This window comes from Dermacentor andersoni, chromosome 9, assembly GCF_023375885.2.
Source record: "Dermacentor andersoni chromosome 9, qqDerAnde1_hic_scaffold, whole genome shotgun sequence".
NCBI classification, from domain to species: Eukaryota; Metazoa; Arthropoda; class Arachnida; order Ixodida; family Ixodidae; genus Dermacentor; species Dermacentor andersoni.
The window spans coordinates 16,291,680-16,313,372 of NC_092822.1; the positions used below are offsets into that span (position 1 = coordinate 16,291,680).

Consider the following 21,693-nt stretch of genomic DNA (forward strand, 5'->3'; position numbering starts at 1 on the left):
TCCCAAATTTCCGATTCCGTGAAGGGCGCGTCGAGTTCTTCGACCTCTGTGCCGGCGTATTGTGAATAGTCGCCATCGCCTGACGGGCCCAGTGGCAGATACGTCTCCGCCAGCTCCTTTAGGAACTCGCTCTCCGTTTTGCCCTGCTCCTTTTGTTTGTGTAAAATCCTATCAATTGACAATCTCTGATTGCCTTTGGATTGCTTGTCGTCTAACAGTTTCTTTAGGAGGTTCCATTTTCCCGTTTAGAATTTCAATGACGTCATGACGTGTCAGCGGCTGCTTCATAATGTACTATGGCGGGCGGGAAGGTGCCGCTAAGTCATATCTAAAATAGCACCCTCGATCTAATCAATAAGTTAGCGTGTAGGTGCCGCTCGGGTGGCCTCGTTTCAGAAGAGGTCGACGTACGGCTAGTGCAGGATCACCAGCGCTTCCGCTGGTGACCCTATTAGGGAAAAAAGTCATTCACGCTTCCTATATGTGCACGTGTTAGTGTTATGCATAGCGAATAGCCAAACGTCATAGCGAAACCCTGTTCTGGATGAAACCGTTCATTAGCGCGCCATTCGAACGACTACGCGTCACGCCAATGTACTTGTTTACTTTTGCACTTCTAAAGCACCACGAGTAAAAGCAATGACATCAGTTACTTCCTCGAAACTTAAGGGTGTGCGAATAGCGATATTTTGGAAATTAAATCGAATCGAATCAAATACGAATATTCGTGAAAAAGCACATTTTTCTTTTTACTTTGACACTCTTAATGCTAACGCATTAATATACATGGTCTGCATATACTTTTACAGGCTGAAATTCTGAATAACAAGCTGCGTAGGCTACGGAAATATACATTTTTTTTTTAAATATGAGGTTTGAGAATTTTTCATAGGAGGCTGCACAGCGTGGTCCACTGTTAAATGGCACACACACTAATGTGCAGCTCGCACTCTTTTGCTCTAGAAGCAAATGCCGGTTGAAGCTATGTATAGCACTGCACATATATGTACAAAGCTGCAGCGCCACCAACCTCAAGCCATCCGCTCAGTTACGTAGCCAGGGGGGGGGGGGGGGCGGGGGGGCCCGGGCCCCCCCCCCCCGAAATCAAGTGGCATACCCACCCCCCCTCCCCACCCACGCCACCACTCCCAACACATTCCTAAAGCGTCGCCAGATCAATGTTGAGACTCGGCAGCTGTTCATCGGTCAGCATTATGCTGCCTTTTTCACTCCTTTTAGATGGCGGTAGTTATCGGCATCTCTTGTAATGTGAAGGACAGTTTTCTAATAGATTCCGCACCCGTGCGATTAACTCGAGATGCGTTCAGTTGTCACCATCTATTCAACCGTCACGCGCATAGCTGTTGCTTTTGTTAGTTCAACCTTCTTTGTTTAGGCTGATCCTGGGACCAGGAGAGGGATGCGGCTGTTACTCAGCTGGTCTGTACTCTCATGGAACGAGTTGCGGCCGGAGAAAACGCCAATTGCGTTTAACTTTTCCCTTTGCTTCATTATTTCCTCGAGTTACGGCTCGCCGCGACGCTGGCAGATGCCCGGAAACATATACACGTGATATGGGCTAGATAAGGTGGGAAATGAAATAATGTGCAAGAGCGTCCATCATGAAACCCTGCAATAACCCTTAAACCCATAAGCAAGATGACTGTCGCCCGTTACCTCGTCTGTTTTTCCCTAATTGTATAGCACTTTTCGTGCAACATTGGCAACTGGAAACAAAAAATCGCAAGGAGTTGAGAAATTAAGCGATCTACTAAGGGAGAGAGCCAAGGCAACAACTAAACTGCAAGCAAAAGCGAATAATAAAAAAAGTTAACCGTTGTTTATGAGAATATTTATGCATCAACATCTTTTTATTTAAAAAGGAAGTAGAGAAAAGGCCGCCAGAAGTGGAAAACAATTACTTGTTTTGAATGACGCTTCCACAGTTATCGGTCGAACCGCCTCACGTAGCCACTTCTCTGCTGTGCTTATGTGGGTGTTTTTCTAACCTATTGCGGTGAGCGCAGTACGTCTAGAATCGCAGACTCCTGCGCTCTACGCGGTTGTATGGGACTGGCGGCCGCACAGCGTTACGCAATTCGCGGAACTGTCAAAACTGATCAACAAGGCGAAAATAACTGATATTCGAAACTATAACAAGAGAAAGACTGAAGAAGCCGTAAAAAATGAACGCAGCCTGAAATCAGTAAAAAAGAAACCTGGCATAGGATAAACCATGATGTATGCACTAAAAGATAAGAAGGATAATATCATCACCAATCTCGAAGATATAGTAAAAGCAGCGGAAAAATTCTAAGCTGACCTGTATACAGTACCCAGAGGAGTCACGATACCTCACTTAGAAACAGTAATGAACAGGATCCAGAAACTCTCCTATAACTAGCCATGAGGTTAGAAGGGCCCTGCAAGACATGAAACGATGAAGAGCAAGGGGAAAAGGTGAAACAACAGTCGATTTAATCAAAGATGGAGGAGACATAATGCTTGGAAAACTGGCGGCTCTTTATACGAAGTGTCTATTGACTGCAAGGGTCCCAGAAAACTGGAAGAATCCAGACATACTAATCCACAAAAATGGAGACGTTAAAGAATTGAAAAATTATAGGACCATTATCTTGCTCCCAGTATTATATAAAATATTTACCAAAATAATATCCAATAGAATAATGGCAACACTGGATTTTATCAACCAAGGGAACAGGGTGGCTTCAGGAAGAGATACTTTACAATGGATCACATCCATGTCATCGATCAGGTTATCGCGAAATCTGCAGAGTACAATAAGCCTCTCTATGTGGCTTATATAGTTTACGAAAATGCATTTGATTCAGTAGAGATACCAGCAGTCATAGAGGCACTACGTAATCAAGGAGTACAGAACGCTTACGTAAAAAGCTTGGAAAGTATTGCTACATGCGTGTGGTATTTGTTTGTTTGAACGATGCGCGTAGGCGCCATCACTCCAGAAAAGAGGAGGAAGAACGAACTGGGCTCGCGCTGTGAATCTAACCCGTCAGCGCTGCAACCGTTGTAGTAAATATAATCTGTAAATAGTTTCTCGTCTTACTGACTCGTCCTTCGCGGAAGAATATCTACAGAGGGTCTACAGCTACCTTAATTCTATACAAGAAAAGCAGGGGAGATACCTATAGAGAAAGTAGTCAGACAGGGAAACAATTTCTCCAAAGCTATTCACTGCGTGCTTAGAAGAATTCAAGCTATTAAACTGGGAAGGCTTAGGAATAAAGATAGACAGCAAATATCTCAGCAACCTTCGGTTTGCCGATGACATTGTTCTATTCAACAACAATGCAGACGGGTTACAACAAATGATTGGAGACCTTAACAGAGAGAGTGTAAGAGTGGGGTTGAATATTATTATGCAGAAGATGAAGATAATGATAAATAGCCGGGCAAAGGAACAAGAGATCAGGATCGCCAGTCGGCCACTAGAGACTGTGAAGGAGTACGTTTACCTAGGTCAATCAATCACAGGGAACCCTGATCATGAGAAGGAAATTCACAGAAGAATAAAAATAGGTTGGATCGCATACGGCAGACATTGCCAGCTCCTGACTGGAAACTTACCATTATTATTGAAAAGTAACGTGTGCAATCAGTGCATTTTGCCAGTGCTGACATATGGGGCAGAGACTTGAGAGCAAGTTAAGGACAGCGCAAGGAGCGATCGAACGAAGACTGCTAGGCACAACGTTAAGAGAGAGAAAGATAGCGCTTTGGATCAGAGAGCGAACGGGTATAGACGATATTCAAATTGAATTCAAGAGGAAGAAATGTAGCTGGGCAGGTCATGTAATGCGCCGGTTAGATAACCGTTGGACAATTAGGGTTACAGAATGGGTTCCAAGAGAAGGGAAACGCAATCGAGGACGACAAAACACTAGGTCGAGCGATGAAATTAGGAAATTCGCGGGTGCTAGTTGGAATCAGTTGGCGCAGGACAGGGGTAATTGGAGATCGCAGGGAGAGGCCTTCGTCCTGCAGTGCACATAAAACAGGCTGATGATGATGATGATCATGATGATGATGATGATGATCATGATGATGGAGGTGGTGGGCCCCCCCCCGAAAAAAAATCCTGGGGACGTGCCTGCATCCGCTATACATAGCCGGGCGATTGTACACTTGCCAGAAGGAAAAAAAATGCGCACCTGCTTTACATTCATGTGGTCCCTTTACGGCAGATTGCACCGCACATCTCATATAAAGATTCATTTTAATGACTCATTAACTTCGCCGATAGACATCAGGTGCTTCTTACGAAGTACTAAAAAAAAAGTACTATAAATCTTAAGCACGCGTGCCTAATACCCCAGCGCCTGCTCGATAGTCTATTTTGAGCGATAGCGCAAAAATGCGCGCGTGCAGTCCTGCCTACGAACGATCGACCCACATCGTCATTTGTTGACAGTATACAAATATACGACAGAACGGCGACATGCCCGAATTACGCTGTACCATGAATCCTCTTTCATTTCTTTTACCGTTTTTGCCGAAAGATGCCACAGCGGGCTTTGCGTGTCTCGGCGATATATAGGCCTGAACACAGCTAAGTTTTACCGGCAAACTTGATTTGTTTAAGATTGTTCATTTCTTTAGTTGTTTGGATAGACTGACTGTTAATTTTTTTATCCTTTCTATCTTAACTTCAAGAAGTACACTGAAAGGTACCCGCACAAGGACACAAAAATCAATCACTCGGAGGTTAATATTATTAGGTTTGTGTGTACTTAAAGGGGAACACAAAGGAAAGGAAGAAAGAACGTTAAGTTTTCAACTGCCAGGGAGAGGCAGAATAATGCAAAAGATCGCTGATGTTCTACAGAACGTTAAACGCGATGTTCACAGCAAGTACTCGTCGTCTATGAATAATACGGATTTTCCGCGAACGTGTACACTTGATGAGCTGAAAGAAAGTTTCTGCCTGCCGCAGGATGTCAACAACACAGAGTAGCTCGCGGGTTGTTTTAGAGATATTTCGGACTGCTCATTAATAATTATTGATAACCGGCACTTATTGCTGCAGGTTCTATATAATAATTTTTTATCTAAGTTACATTTATGAATTTTCTAAAGCTGCTCATTTGGAGCACGTTTCGAGTGATATGTTCGACGCAAGATAGTCTCATCGGGAACGGGGATTCTTTTTTTCTTTTTTCATCTGGACATCCCCCTACTATTTTCAATTTCGGTTTATCGAATTCAGTTCTCATTGGGCATTGCTGCATCACTGAATTTCACGGCATCTTGTCGTAGTTTATATTCTATAACTCTAAGAACTCAAAAAAATATTTTATGAGGTAATTGTAGAACAAACGCTTTATACTACTCCTTTTTTCCAAAAACAGTAAGAAAATGGATGCATTTTTCTTTCACGTGATTTTGTAAGCTTATCTAACAATAAATTTAAATTTTCAACGCTGCAATATCATTCACGAAGTATAACGGTGTTTTTGTATACTGCGAGCATTTCTAAAATTCTTCAGAGCTTAATACCTTTGCGACTGCACATTGCGGTGGTATACGCACCGCAGTGGCTTAGTGCTGCTAAGCACGAGGTTAGGAGTTCGGATCTCGGATGTCGCGGCCGCATTTTGAAGAGGTCGTAATGCGAAAAACCCTCATGCATGTGCAATCGGGAATAAAAGTCTGGGGACCAGAGGTACCGCTATTTTTTTTCCTCGCAACCTAGGCATAAAGGTTGAGAGCAAGTGGTACTGCCTACGTGCGCCTGTTTGACTAGCGTCGTGCGTTAAGAAAATTCCACATTGCACGGATGTGCTTATAATTTTCTGATTTTTTGCTGATGTCGTGGTCTCTAGACTTTTGCTCTGGACTGTACTTATGTAATTGACTGCAGCAGACATATTTATTTTTTCTTCATAACATAACAAATAAAAAAACTATGATCTATTCTTGCTACGATACCATCTAAAAATTCAGATGGGTATCCTGTGGGCAGCGGCCAGTGACTAATATTCCAATCAATAATGTATTTAACAGAATTAATCTCTCTAGTAGTTTCGTCCTTAACTTAGCAATTTCCTTTGCCAGAAAAATGGACTAATTACGGTTAACAAACAGCATTATTTGCGCTTCTCGTATTCTGGAATACCATACAACTCAGACTTTGACAATCTTCATCTTCACAGGTATTTAGAAAAGAGCTTATCTCGTTTATTTTAGATGCTCCTTAACTTTCCCAAAGATTCTAAGTGCATTGTTTCTATTATTAGAATTTTAATTTTTTTGTTGTAATTGTTATCATTTATTTCATTTCTAATAGGTTGTAAATGATTACTATAAGTTCGTCCTTTATTTAAATTTGTATATATGATAGTCTGTGTTTTTCTTGTTGCTTTTAAAAACAAATTAAATTATGGGGCTTTAGGTGCCAAAACCACTTTCTCATTATGAGGCACGCCGTAGTGGAGGACTACGGAAATTTCAACCCCTTGGGGTTCTTTAACGTGCACCTAAATCCAAGTACACGGGTGTTTTCGCCTCCATCGAAATGCGGCCGCCGTGGCCGGGATTCGATCCGGCGACCTCGTGCTCCGCAGCCCAACACCATAGCCACTGAGCAACCACAGCGGGTCTTGTTGCTTTTGTTGTCATACCTTTAACCTTATGAATTGCGTTCACGAATATGTGAGCGCTCCTTCTGCATACTCTGGTATGCAAGAACATCCATTCGAATATATTAACCGATACCTATCCGTCCTCTCCGTCGCATAACTTTGCCAACCACGTTATCGCAGGTCGAAATGCGCTTGCGGGTCGAAGTGCCGCAGCGAGCCAGGGGGCGCTGACCGCTCTGCTGTCGCGACGCTTTGCCAATTCGTGCGTGGTTTTCTACGCGACGCAGACTGGCGAGAATGGTAGCGTATGTGCACGTAATTCGAAGTTTACTGCTGACAGCACTGTAGCGGACGAAGATAGCGCTGTACGTGCAACATTATTCTGGAAGCACGGCTTCGCTGTATAGGAGTGAATCTGTACGTTTCTAATATTCTGTCTTTAAGGCGGTGAGACATTGGCATAGGGACGTGAGTGCAGCTGTAGAGAGAATCCTATCTGATGTAGGACAATTCTTTTGCTAACTTCTTAGAACGCTACGTTATTTTACTGTTCCTTCGTTTTTGTTCCTTTTCAAAAGCTTTCGTTAACGTTATTTTAGTATCGTTTTTTTGAATTCGTCTAATTATCCTTCTAGCACCATCCAAACCTTGGCCAATCCCTAATAGTGAGTTTGAGCCATATTTAGAGGCGGGCCTAACATGGCCGATGACTACGGGTCGCCAGGCCGACGCAGTTGATAGCGAAAGACGCCTACTTTCAGCCGAACTCGTTTCTGTTGCTATCGAAATTCTCTTCGAGTTTCTGTTGCAAACTGCGCATGCTGGCATCTGTCGGGCCTCGTACCTCGCACAACGTTGCACGCAATTCACAGGGACGTGCAAGAGAGAAACACGAGTGAATACAGCGCGACGTGGCGGGATGTTGAAAGCAGGGCGGGTGCTATAGGAACGGGGCCGGCGCCAGAAACAGCGTTCACCTTAATGAGGGCAGCCCACCGCCATAATGACTCGAGGCGCGGTTTTAGGGCACGTATTCCCAATCGATGCGTGTGCTTCGTTTCGTCAAGCCTTCATCTCTCGCTGTCCGTATTCTTTTGTTTTCCTGACTTCGAAGCGATTCATCTCACCAGGCGAAGAACTTTTTTTTGGTACCGATTCTTCCGCGCAATCGTGATATAATTTAGTTGGGACAGAGAACGAAAAATGAGAGATGAAGGGGCGGGAAAACGGTGTAGCTAGCAGTTCGGTTTTTTTCCCAAGCATCGACGTGACACGCGAGAGGCCTGGGCCGTTCAGGCGAGGCGCTTGTGCCGAGAATTTGAGCAGTGCACGTGCGAGTCACGTATGTTGTGTCCTGGGCCCTTTTAAGGATCTTGTCAGCTGTGGGAGGCGGGCCTGAATATCCCGCAAGGACATTCGAACGTTCGATTTCGCTTCGAAAATGACTCTGTTAGGCTATCAGTGAACCGCGGTGGGTATATAGGCAACGTCACATCGAGTAAGGTGTATTGGTGAGCTAGTTGCTGAAACACGGTAAATGCACAGCGGACAAGGACAAACTGAAAATGTCCAAGGCGTACCTTCACAAGCACAGGAAGGTGTACTTTCTACTTTCCTCGTGCCATTGTGCACTGTAGGTTTGACATCATACGGTTCTATACTATGTATACTACGGGGAAACCTGGCGCCAATGTCTACGTCCGCTGCCATTGCGCCAGTTTAACTAGCATAGCGATAACGGGTTTTACGCGGATTTGCCTACTTCCTCTTCCTGGTTAGAAGTCATCTTCTGGACTACTGTATTAAATATTCTGAAGCTCATTTGTAATCATAAATTTAGTGTGTGGAAAGAATTAGTCTCATTTAAGACTGAAACATTTCCCGTTCAATGGCCCACTTTCATTGCACAAAAAAATATATATATAGCTTCTTTCCAGCAGCAGCTTACGACAATATATACAAGACCTATTTAAATATAGTCAGTATTGCATGCAAAAAAAGAACTCAGTGCCCTTCCACTCGGTGAAGAAGGATCACCAGCGAAGCTGTGTACGTGGACCCCTTAATGGCAAACTGCACCTCCGCCGCGGGCATTGCACTATCTTCGGGATTTTGTGTCTACACACGGACACAATCCTGGGGGAACTAGCCCTTAACAGCTTCCCTGCAATAATGCCCAGGCTTGGCCACATGCATACACAAAAGTCTCGTCACGTATTCAAGCGCAGTAAATTGCGGAATGATATTAGTTGCTTACGAATGTAAAACAATCAACTGTTCTAGAGAGATGCTGTGTAGCTAACACGCAACGCAACTGAAACACACAAAAATTGCGACCGAGGTTTCCTTACGGGGTATTATCGTGATGCGAAGCATTCTTTCATTGGTCGAGGCACGTTTGCAATCCGAGAGCAGCAGCAGTTGTGGAGAGTGGCGAACGGCGCCTGGGTAGATAATATCCTCTGTTGCTGCCCTCCTCCTTCTTCGATTGTCTGATCAATGAACGCGGGCCATCTGCGCCTCTAGCGCGTGAAAGGGGCGGAATTTCGGACTTCGTAGCGATGACGTGGCCTTCGAGTCGAGAGGAACCAGGACCCACAAATTATCTTATGGTTGCGTGAATCACCCTAAATGAACCCTTGCTACACAGGTAAAGATGCAGCGGCGGCGTAGAGGTAGAGCATCCGCCTCGCATGCAAAAGGACAGTGGTTCGAATCCCGGTGCCGCGCAATTTTCCACCGGATTAAAAAAAATCCGCGTGTTAATAAAATTGCATAAACAGGCCTGGAGTGCGGCCTGATTCCGGTGACCAGAACCGGTAACGCACTCCCTCACCAGAGCAGGATTGGCCACCACCCTGGTGCAGTACTTGGCCACAACCTCCTATATGAATACAACAATCAGAAGAATGATGGGTGTAACGTTAAGGGATAAGAAAAGAGCAGATTGGGTGAGGGAACAAACGCGAGTTAATGACATCTTAGTTGAAATCAAGACGAAGAAATGGGCAGGACATGTAATGAGGAGGGAAGATAACCGATGGTCATTAAGGGTTACGGACTGGATTCCAAGGGAAGCGTAGCAGGGGGTGGCAGCAAGTTAGGTGAGCGGATGAGATTAAGAAGTTTGCAGGGACGACATGCCCACAGTTAGTACATGACCGGGGTAGTTGCAGAAGTATCGGACGGAGAGGCCTTTGCCCTGCAGTGGGCGTAACCAGGCTGATGATGACACAGGTCACAAAAACTGGCTCGTTTAAAACGCCTAAGTTGCCTCATCACTTCACACACCCTACAAAACCGATATTCCGTCCTTATTACGAAACGATGAGTTTTATTTGATATTTCATTACTTAACTACTGTCATCATCATCATCAGCCTAGTTACGCCCACTGCAGGGCAAAGGCCTCTCCCACACTTCTCCAACTACCCCGGTCGTGTACTGATTGTGGCCATGTTGTCCCTGCAAACGTCTTAATGTCATCCGCCCACCTAACTTTCTGCCGCCCTCTGCTACGCTTCGCTTCCCTTGGAATCCAGTCCGTAACCCTTAATGACCATCGGTTATCTTCCCTCCTCATTACATGTCCGGACCATGCCCATTTCTTTTTCTTGATTTCAACTAAGATGTCATTTACCCGCGTTTGTTCCCTCACCCAATCTGCTCTTTTCTTATCCCTTAACGTTACACCCATCATTCTTCTTTCCATAGCTCGTTGCGTCGTCCTCAATTTCAGCAGAACCCTTTTCGTAAGCCTCCAGGTCTCTGCCCCATACGTGAGTACTGGTAACACACAGCTGTTATACACTTTCCTCTTGAGGGATAATGGCAACCTGCTGTTCATGATTTGAGAATGCCTGCCAAACGCACCCCAGCCCGTTCTTATTCTTCTGGTTATTTCAGTCTCATGATCCGGATCCGTGGTCACTACCTGCCCTAAGTAGATGTATTCCCTTACCACTTCCAGTGCCTCGCTATCTATCGTAAACTGCTGTTCTCTTCCGAGACTGTTAAACATTACTTTAGTTTTCTGCAGATTAATTTTCAGACCCACCCTTCTGCTTTGCCTCTCCAGGTCAGTGAGCATGCATTGCAATTTGTCTCCTGAGTTACTAAGCAAGGCAATATCATCAGCGAATCGCAAGTTGCTAAGGTATTCTCCATCAACTTTTATCCCCAATTCTTCCCACTCCAGGTCTCTGAATACCTCCTGTAAACATGCTGTGAATAGCATTGGAGAAATCGTATCTCCCTGTCTGACGCCTTTCTTTATTCGGATTTTGTTGCTTTCTTTGTGGAGGACTACGGTGGCTGTGGAGCCGCTATAGATATCTTCCAGTATCTTTACATATGATATATATCCTCAAAGTTTTGGATATTATAGAAATTATAGAAGGTCTAATTTAACATTGTAGCATTATATTGCCGGATTTATAAGCGGGAATTTGATTCTTATAGGTGGACCTAACAACTGCAAATGACCTTGCGTCACCTTGTTGAGAGCTTCCTGTGTAATGCTTCACACTAAAGCAATAAAACGAGCCGCTATATGCTTTGTCCACCCGCCGTAGTTGCTCAGTGGCTATGGTGTTGGGCTGCTGAGCACGAGGTCGCGGGATCAAATCCCGGCCTCGGCGGCCGCATTTCGATGGGGGCGAAATGCGAAAAGACCCGTGTACTTAGATTTAGGTGCACGTTAAAGAACCCCGGGTGGCCAAAATTTCCTGAGTCCCCCGCTACGGTATGCCTCATAATCAGAAAGTGGTTTTGTCCCGTAAAACCCCATAATTTAATATGCTTTGCCCACGAATTTGTGCTCAAGAATGGGTAGAAAGATCCGGGTACGCATGGTGGATTCTAGTAATTTTAGCGCAGAACTTTAGGAGTAACATGCCTGAAAAAGCTCCCGAACACACTCGTAATACTGCTAACAACAGGCAGACAAGCCATATGCGTAAAGGACATGAAAAAAATGGCGATGCTGCCCCCGAACCCATCGAACCCGCGACCTTGTACTCAGCAGCGAAGCACCACCGCCTTAGTCACCGGGGCGGGAAGTATCAACAGATGTTTCACTGCAGCGTAGTTGAAATCCTACATTCACCACTCGTGTTAAAGTTCTTGTTTATGACGTTTTCTACAGGCTATCGAGGACGGCTTCTGTGAAGGCGTGAACCTTCAAGCATGAGGACTTATTCATGACACATGTGAGTTTGAATATCCACGCACTCCTTATCTACTCCCGTTGCCCACTACTTGCATATATGTACTTGTTATAACGGTTATAGCATTGCAATCACGGCATACTTCAGGCTGAAGCACTATGCCGTGACACCTCTGACGTACGCATAGACGTTAAGAACAGCGATGGTTGCCACATTTTTCCACGCTGGGGCGAACTAATATGGTTACAGAACTACTACTGCAGTAATCTACGCGATGTCTTCAAGTGGCGTCCGCAGGATAGCGTTGTTGAAGGTACTTTTGATCCTTCTCTTTCCTTTTTTTCTCATAATGATTTATAACGTGTTATATTTCACCACTTCAGCGTCACAAGATGTCACCAAGAGCGTTATTCCCGTCTACCTACCACCTGGGAAAACTTGTGGTAGCACCGATGTCACACGTGTACTTCTGATAGCGACCGCGGCCGCTCCGCATCGTATTTCTTGATCGCGATCAACAATGGTCGCTGCTAGATGGTCCAACGATCCGGATCGAGTTATTATCGTCTACTGATTGTCTGCGACCCTGAGAACTGCATAATGCCTTGGTTACAAATGCGGATTTGCAAGATATGGTTAAATTTGGACACTATATCAACTTTACAGATTAGTATTGATGCTAAAAAGCTTTTCAAATGCTTTTTTTTAGCTGCCTTCATTTGTTGTTTTTAGCATTTTCAATATACTGCGCTAGAGAACGTATACTTCAGTTTGCAGTCGACATCAAGAAACATGATAGCGATTCATGGATCGCGATCCGACGGTGACCGTGCAGCCGCACACAGATCCGGATCGACCTTAATCCTGATCGGCTCCGATCGCGATCAGAAGTGTACGTGTGACACCGGTATAACACGCATACTAGGAGTCAAATCTTTCTAGCATCGCCGCCACGTCACAAGCCCTATACTCGTTAACGCAAATTTATGGTACGCAAATTCTTCTCTTATCCTTCGCTAAGCAACTTCGGTGCGCTAAAAGAGGCACGACGTCACGCCTTTACGAAGCAAGTAAGTATACTTCCGCTTAAAATACTGATTATTTCACGCTTCCTCTATGTTAAAATGTATATATTGCATTCAATTTCATTTTAGTTGGTGTCCTACGCATGTGTAATGCACTGTACGTTTGTCGTGCTTCCTCGCGTCTATAAGTGGCCACCTGCGAGACGAGCATTCAACAATGAATGTAATTATGTGGCCTTTAAGGCATCGAATTATACTATAGGCAGTAACGTCCCCTCCGAAGTATCCGAGCGTTGTTCGATGCCAGAGATCTCGGAGGCTTACACCTGATGAAGCTAGCCGCACTCGCTACACTAGAAGTCACTGTGGCACTACGCGTCATGGATGGAAACAACTTTATTTTGAATCCGGCAAATTTGACGACCCGGGCTCAGGTCTCCCATGAGGGGACTTCGAGGCCTTGCCTCGTCGCCGCATCTCGGGCTGGCTGGACAGCCCACTCTTGTGTCTTGAGGTTGGAGCTGCGCAGAGCGGCGGCCCACTTCGACGCAAGAGCCTCCGGAGCTACTGCCATTGTAGCTGATGTAACCCGACACTCCCACAACATGTGTGACAGCGTCGTTCTATTTTCCTGACATAATTTGCAGAGAGCAGTCGGGTATTGCGCGGGGAAAATGTGCTGCAATCGCACCGGACTGGGGAATGTTTGTGTTTGCAATTGTCGCCAGATGACTGCCTGGCGACGTTTCAGCGTCAGACGGCAGAGCAGAAAAGCACTCAAGCCGCTCTTAACCGTTACCGCAGTAATTTCTTTTTAATGTGATTGGCATTCTCAGGATACTTCCCGCACTTTCTGGTCTATCTATCTATCTATCTATCTATCTATCTATCTATCTATCTATCTATCTATCTATCTATCTATCTATCTATCTATCTATCTATCTATCTATCTATCTATCTATGTGCTGCTCTTCAATGAGCATCTTCGACGCTAACTCAGGATGTACTGCTCTTCGGTATGATGGTATGGTACGAAAAACGTTATTCAGATTTTTCAAGTCGCGCTAGTTTCCTAGCCCGAAGCGGGTCGTTCCCACGTCTGGACCGAACACAACGTGAGCAGAAGGCGAGCCAGAGTTAAAGCTCTGCTCGAGTAAGCCAGGGAACGAGTAGAAGAAAATCTTACACACTGCCCAGAAAGAATCTTCCGAAGAGGAGATTATGGCTAGACTGGTCGAAAAGTACCTGCCGGTGGAGAGCGGACAGCGAGCGCCGCTCCCCCCCCCCCCCCCTCCTCTCCTACCGAGCACGGCCGGTCGGAAAATCCCTTCCTGGACTCTTCTTCGGTGACAAAATAAAACACCCTTTAAAATTTACCCAGTGCTGGGAGGAATTGAACCCGCGCCATATATATTCAGAAAATCTTGTCCCGATATGTTTTCACGTAGTCACTACGCTGAGATTTTGCGGCGGCGCCTCTCTATGGTGCCGCGCGTCCAGAGGGAAGCGCAAGAGAGGAAGGAGCCCGGCTTCAGTACGCACCTCTTACATGACGCGTTTCGGTGGTGGCAATATAAGGTGTCACTACATTCCCCAATGCTAATAGCATTACTCTCGACATTCATTGTGGGAGGGGTTCTTTCAGATCTCTCTCTTTCTGTTTTTTTTTTTCGCTTGTGATGGCATTTATTTTCTAGTTATTGTTTGCATGCGCTTTCGTGACAGCCGCTTTCCTTTTTAATCTCATTTACATTTAGGTGATATATTTTGCCTGCTTGCTGCGTTACCATTGTCCAGCGTGAAAATGTGCGAATTCTTGTAGTGTACTACCATAAAGTTTCTTATAACGACTTAGAGGGAAAACTGGTGCTGCCGTGCTGTTATAAGCATAGAAATGCCGAGTTGTCGTGGCTTCGGACTGGCATCTTTATCGGAGTGCCAAGAGACCGTGAAGCTGCGTCTGACTAGCAGCGTTCCGTCTGTCACAATGGTTCAGTTTTTTGTTAAAAAGGACGCGTGAAATGCAACGTTTTCTTTATTATTACTATTATTATTATTATTATTATTATTATTATTATTATTATTATTATTATTATTATTATTATTATTATTATTATTATTATTATTATTATTATTATTATTATGCAAAATCACATGTTATAAGAACTCCTGATGGGCTTTGCAAATATAGGAAACTTGAACAGTACAGCCGGCCACTGAAGTTGGAAGAAAAGCTCGCTGTGTGTCAGTTTCAACCACCTGTTATTTCCCGTCCTTCACTTACTCGCATTAATTCTGAGTGAACAATAACGAAATGTGTATTAGCAGCAAACAAAGAAGTTACGTAATGATTTAATTCGAAGAAAGTATTATTCGCGTGGGAATTACTATATTTTAAGCCAAGCCGCGTTCGATGCCCGGCTCTCACACCCACATCCCGGCATTCCCGTGGCGGCAGAGCACCCGTTAGGGAAGCTCGCTCATAGACGGTGGCGCCAAGTTCTTCTCTCTGGGCAGCATTATGAGAAACATAGACCATGTGCTCGTGGTGTGCCCTGAGTATGCGCGCGAAAGACGGACAATATGGCGGCTACCTTGAGGCATTTATACAATAGACCACTGTTGGAAGACCTCTTGCTAGGCGCATGGCCACAAAGTTGGAAGACGATAGAGACAATGCGTGTACTTTCACGTTTCTTAGGCGACACGGGCCTGGACTCACACTAGTGATAACATTTATGCAATGTGTCCTTCACCTCGTTCCTCCCATTATCATCCCCCATTGTGACCCTTTTTCTTCCCCTCTTCTCCTTCCCTTACGTACAGTAGCAGGCCAGATGCTCCATTTTCCGGCTGACCTCTCTACATTTTCCAATCATTAAACTAATTATTCTTCTTCAGAGGGCACTACAGCTTTTTTTACTGCTGGAGCTACATCTAGCAGCCGCAAGCTTAATGTTTGTCGCGCTACCTTCTTCGTCTTTGCCCCGGTCTCTGTTTTCGGGGCAGGCACTACGTTTTGAAACGGGCAACTGTACCGCCAAGCGACAGTGCACCGCGCCTTGACCGCAGAAGGCGTCCGAGGCTGCGCCACAGGGACCGCATGGCGGTGTCGGTCCTGCTGGGCGCACCGGGAGCCCGGTGGAGCCCGTCAGCCTGCCCATCAGGGACGACTACGAACGCCGGCTGCGGCTAGCCATGGAGCGACGTCGGGAGTACAACGACTTCCTCGCGAGGGTAAGGCATGCACCAGTGCCTCGGCGCCTTGCGTTGCGCGGCTGGCAAAGTCAAACACAAAAGATGTTTTTCACTCCGCAGAAATATGTTCTTGTGAAAAAAACTGGATGTATTGGTAAAAAAATAACGATCGCGAATTATGAGAAGACAGCGCTGAACGAAAAAATTCAGTTGCCCTTCCACTCTGTGAAGAAGGATGGCCAGCTAAACTGCGAATGTTGGCCTCTTAATGACGAACTGTACCTCCGCCGCGGGTCGGCCCGGTATTGCACTATCTTCGGGATCGGTCCACGTATGAAAAAATGTTGGTCTACGTCCACGGAGACGAGATACGCAAGAACCTAGCCATAAACAGCTTCGTTGAAATATAATGACAGATTCTCGCAGTAACTGGAGGAGTTTTGAGGTGACACATGCAATTAACATACCACAGTCGTTCCCTGTGTTGCACGTTGAATTACTTAGAAATGCTTTGATACCAAGTGAAGATTTTTTTAATTCGTGCTTAAACACACATTAGTTCGGGAATAGCTGACAATAGAAGGTGCCGAAGTAAAATCCGTCAGGAAGACTTCCCGACACTTCCTAACGCATCCACAAAGAGGGAGCAACATAATAATTCCTGCATGCTCATGCTTCTCGTGAGAATCATTTTCTTTTTAGGAACGTGTTTTTTTTTTTCAAAGTTATAGCTAGTCTAAGGTAGCTGTCATATGTTTTAACCACATAAAATATATTTAGTTGCTATCGAATCATCTTACCTTTGTTTTCTATGACAAAGATTTCTTAATCTATCTTCCCAATTTTCTTGCAATACTATTTACTTTTCTCACGGAAACAAACACGTGCACGAAGAGTGATTGGTCTGTAAAACATTGTGTGCTATGTGTTCTATTTTTCAAGAAAGAGGTCGAGGAGGAAGCTAAACGGCGCCGGAGACGTAAACACTGCAGGCGAGCGACATCGCAGCTGGAACACCTCAGGCCAACGGCTGCACAAAGCGAATCCACGCAGACACTGCCTACAGAACAGAGTGACCACCGCGCCAGCGCTGTTTCCAGAGGACAGTCGAGAGCAGACGACATGGTCAACGCCAACGCTCACAACGCGGCATCTATTCTACCAGCCATCGACGGGCAGTCGTCGGCCGCAGGCGCCAAAAACGACAAAGAGGGACGACGGTCACGGTTGGTCACAAATACCGAAATGTTCGCATTGTTGCTCCGAACGTTTCTTTGGAACGTCGTGGTGGTGTTCTGACTGTTGCGTAATAACGCCGTTTTGAGTGTCTTAACCGTTCTTCTGCTCTTCTTTGTACAAAACTATGTGCAAAGGTGCGCCCTGCTCAATAGCCAAGAAGTGGCCGGTGCCGTATTTGTGTACCAAAATCTCCTATCATGTCAATAAAGAACGCTCAATACATGAAAGGTCTTTGTGCAAAGTTTCAGGTCCTCTCCACATGTAAGCAGTTCTCCTCCAATGGGTATATAGCCATGCATCTCCAAAAACAAGGGCAGTTTCCAGCGTAATCTATCTCTATTTAGGAGACCTGGGGTCAACACAAGCTTCGCAGAGGACGCACTATATAAGTGGCCCGACTAAAGACTTGCTCGCCCGCGCAAACACTTGTTTCAAATGTTTTTTTTTTTTTCGAAGATCGGACACTCTAGCTTCGTTTACATGAACTTGACGGGAGCGCGTCGAATCAGAAGTCGACTTAATCCATCCCGACCTGACCGCGTTAACATGCATCTTACCAAGTGGGTTGGGAGAGTCAAGCCACCCTTTGCAGGCGCCTTGACCGAACTCCTCGACTCTCAGTCGACACGACCCGCTAGCGTGTACTCGGTGACTGGTTTTCGGCCCGACAAGCCAACTCGACGTGACGTTTCCGCGTGAAGCGTTGAGGAGGCTAGTCTTATAGCCAGAGCAACTGAGGTTTTGGGTCTCTTCGATTGGGGATCCCGGAATGCCCAGAACTGCTCAAAGCGCTGCCTTCAGCCAAACTTGGTGTAAGCAGCATCTCAGGCTAGTTCTGGGCAGATCGGAGAGACCACGTATAATTCCCAGAGAAGTTCCTCACACACCCCTGTGTTTCATAAAGCCGGTACGCTGACTGTTAGCGACTATACGAAATCTCTCGCAGCTGTCTGTATACAATGAAACACATTCATCTGTCAGATCACATATTGCTGATAAAAAAAGCTTAAGTAACCTCAAGGACTCGTGTGCAGAGCGTCATATTTGTTAGTGCTCTTTGACTTTATCCGGGTTTCTTTTTGGTGCTTTTTGCAATTTAATTTTGCTTGTCATGTGCCAAGGAGCAGCCGGTGCCACTTATAGGCTCCAAACTGTCCTGCTAATCATCTTAATAAAATCATGGCCTTAATTGATGACGACGACTCAGTAATGTGCCGCTTAGTAACAATTTCCTGCTCCTTTGTTGCTTGCACAGCGTCAACTACGCAACGCACTAAACCATCGCCTATTGCTGTCCGTAGTGAAAGCCGGTGCCAGTTTCACTCATGCAGCTAAATCTGGCCATCGGTCGCATGGTAGAGCTCAAATTGCGCTCCAATTGTTTCCAAAGTGTTACAGCGCGAACAAATTCGTGAACTTGGGTCCTGAAACGAGTGAGTGAGTGAGTGAGTGAGTGAGTGAGTGAGTGAGTGAGTGAGTGAGTGAGTGAGTGAGTGAGTGAGTGAGTGAGTGAGTGAGTGAGTGAGTGAGTGAGTGAGTGAGTGAGTGAGTGAGTGAGTGAGTGAGTGAGTGAGTGAGTGAGTGAGTGAGTGAGTGAGTGAGCGAATGAACAAGTGAGCGAGCCATGGTGAGCCATCAGTGTAAAAAGTGGGGTTTGCTTTGAGCGTAAAAAAAAAGAGAAGAAAGGAAAGGCAGGCATGTTAATCACACAGTCGTCCAGTTGGCTAACTTGCGCTGTGGAAGTGATGGCTGCATTGCCTTGTATCATGTGACGTGCAAGCCATCAGCGAAATAGCACGTTGTAAAAAAGTAAGAAATCACGTTATCATTAAGTCTGAACCACGAAGCAACTAGAAAATTAAGCTGACGATGATTGAATGAGATACCCTTTGGTCACGACAGACTCTTTCAAGTGATCGATTATCCTTCATTCACTCTTGGCTAAACAAATATTTTCTACAAGACATCACTTATCCGAACGCATTGAAAAAAAAGACACCTATGGGAAGCATTGCACACAGTTTACCGAAGCTAACGCTGACCTTTATCGTTTCCACTCTTTGATCATGGCAGACTCTAGCAAAATATTGATGGACCTATTCATTCTTCGATGACCAAAATTTTTCTTCAAAACGTTACATATCCGAGGTCATCGAAGAAACGCAGTAACACAGCGCGCGGTTAAGCGAAGCCAACGCCAGCCCCGTTCACGCAGGTTGTGCAACGGCACGAAAAACGGCGAGCTGGCTGTGGTGGCCACGCTGAAAGAAGAAACCGCCAAGCTCAAGGAGGAAAGGGAAGAGTTCGCCAAACTAGTAAGCTTGGGCTCATACTCTGTTGCGCATGCCTATTTGCTTTTCTTTTTCTTTTCTGGAAGCACCTCCGGCATGTATTCGCGTGCTCGAAGGCTGTTCGTGAAAATACCGAGTCACATCTGTTACCGAGACGTACCGTTGGGGACAAAGCTTTTTGCCGAACACAGATTCCGAGAATATAAAAATAAGTTTTCTAACAAAATTAAATTATGGCGTTTTACGCGAAAAAAACACGATCTGATTATGAAGCACGCCGTAGCAGGGGACTCCTAACATTTGGACCACCTGGGGATTCTTAAACGTGCAAAGTACACGGGTGTTTTCGCATTTCGCCCCCATACTTATGCGGCCGTCGTGGTCGGGATGCGATACCGCGACCTCGCGCTTAGCAGCCCAGCACCATAGCCCCGAAGTAATCACGGCAGGAAAGAATAAGTTTTATAACGGTGCAAACGTACCACTTTCAATTTAGAAGTGCAGCCTAAGCATCAGCGCGCAAACACCGTACTTCAACCATCAGTGAACCGGCTGCAGGCCCAGGACGCGAAATAATATATATTTTGTCCTGCAAGCCATGCTCCAAAATCTTTTGCCCTCAACTTCTGAACACTCCTACAGCGTAAGCTGTTGATATCATTCGCGCTTTGATTTCATACACACGTGTATAAAGTCTTGTTCGGCACCGACCTTCAAAGCACGGTTTGTCCAGGAGAGATCGAAAAACGTTGCCGTCTGATACAAGACTGTAGAAAACAAGTTATTTGCGTATTCTCTCGATACGAAGAATAGCCGCTCGGCCCAAACTAAATCACGCTCATAGAAAGCATTTCCATTTCTCGGCAATAGGTGCTACATTCTCCACTTATTGTTTTTTAAAGCAGGCAGTAAGCTGCCATCGACACTCGCCTACTATTAAAAATGCGCTAAACAATCCTTGGCGCTTTATAGGTTCCAGGCATTTGATGCGAGCTTATATTCGCCTGTAAAATGCATCGCGGGGACATTTTCGCTGAGCAGTGTCCCAAGATTTCTACTGAATGCACTCAACTTATGTGCTTCATTTTTATACGTTTAACCGTTTCTGTCGTAAAAAAAACACAGAACGTTACCTGTTCTTCACATTTGCACATTTATTTCCGTTCACGCCCTTGTCATATATAGAGAAGAATGTAACTAACAATGTCCAGATTCCAGCTAAATAATAATTGAAAATTTATGCAACAGCAGTTATTCACACCAATAGGATGTGTTCGGTTCTTTCTATTGGAAGCAGCACCCATGTTCACACGTTTGAGTTCTCGCGTTCGATACCTTTTCTTGTTTTGCAGGTGAGTAGTTTGAAGGTGAGTCACCTGGCACGACGCACTCGGACTCCTTTGCGCACGGTCCACCACACCTGGAGATAGTCGGCACTGCACCTCATCACTACGTCACGTCACTACACCATCACTGTATCATTTGGAAAATCCTTGCACCCCACTACCTCACTTGTATTGTAGCAATCACCTTCGTCGCTATTTTCAAGCAGTATGTTTTCGAAAGTTGCATTTCCTTCTGACAACGTAAGAAAATTGAGCTGACAGCACAGTATGCGGAACACCTATCGCTCCTATTTCGCAGTTACGATTGTAAGGAAAGGAAGCGAAGCTTGCGAAATAACGTTATAATTGAGACTCTACGATTTGCCAACGTTGCGAGATAAGCCTACAATTTGTTGACACGATTTCGCGTATCAAGTGCGCATGCTCAAAGCAGTGGTGCAGCACAAGCCAGCTGTGTTGTTTTGATCGTTTACGAGAATTCTCTTTTGGCACCATTAGTTGGACTAGGATGAGTCAAACTGCCCGTGCAGCTATGAAATGCCGTTCTCCAAATACAACAAAAGAGAGCGTTGTACGTCTCCACACAGTTGAAGGGATTACTGAAATTCTCGTGCTTGAATTCACTTGGTGAGGTTTTAAAGCCGTGCACGTCGACAAGCGCGCAAAGGAAGTCGTATGCTTGTCTCCTGCCTCAGGAAGTGATGTCCGAAGTCCAGAAACCTGCCACCAGAGCGGCGTTGACTGCCTGCATATCAAGGTACGGCGTAAATGCGTACATCCTTATCTGCGAGCCCCTGGCGACTG

At 45.5% G+C, this 21,693-nt stretch overlaps 1 protein-coding gene across 6 annotated transcripts in view; it reads left to right on the plus strand.

The window, feature by feature from the left end:
- Positions 1 to 21,693, plus strand: part of LOC126527095 (uncharacterized) — a 55,362-nt gene that overhangs the window by 10,139 nt on the left and 23,530 nt on the right. For 4 of the 6 annotated variants that reach the window (XM_055068554.2, XM_055068557.2, XM_055068555.2 and 1 more), the window contains exons 2-7: positions 11,769 to 11,832; positions 15,888 to 16,052; positions 16,956 to 17,239; positions 19,468 to 19,567; positions 20,896 to 20,910; positions 21,585 to 21,646. In XM_055068554.2, the coding sequence (XP_054924529.1) occupies positions 11,824 to 11,832; positions 15,888 to 16,052; positions 16,956 to 17,239; positions 19,468 to 19,567; positions 20,896 to 20,910; positions 21,585 to 21,646 (635 nt within the window). In that variant the 5' untranslated portion in view covers positions 11,769 to 11,823. The remainder of the gene's footprint in view (positions 1 to 11,768; positions 11,833 to 15,887; positions 16,053 to 16,955; positions 17,240 to 19,467; positions 19,568 to 20,895; positions 20,911 to 21,584; positions 21,647 to 21,693) is intronic. The other 2 variants (XM_050174818.3, XM_055068556.2) reach the window with 2 other exon arrangements.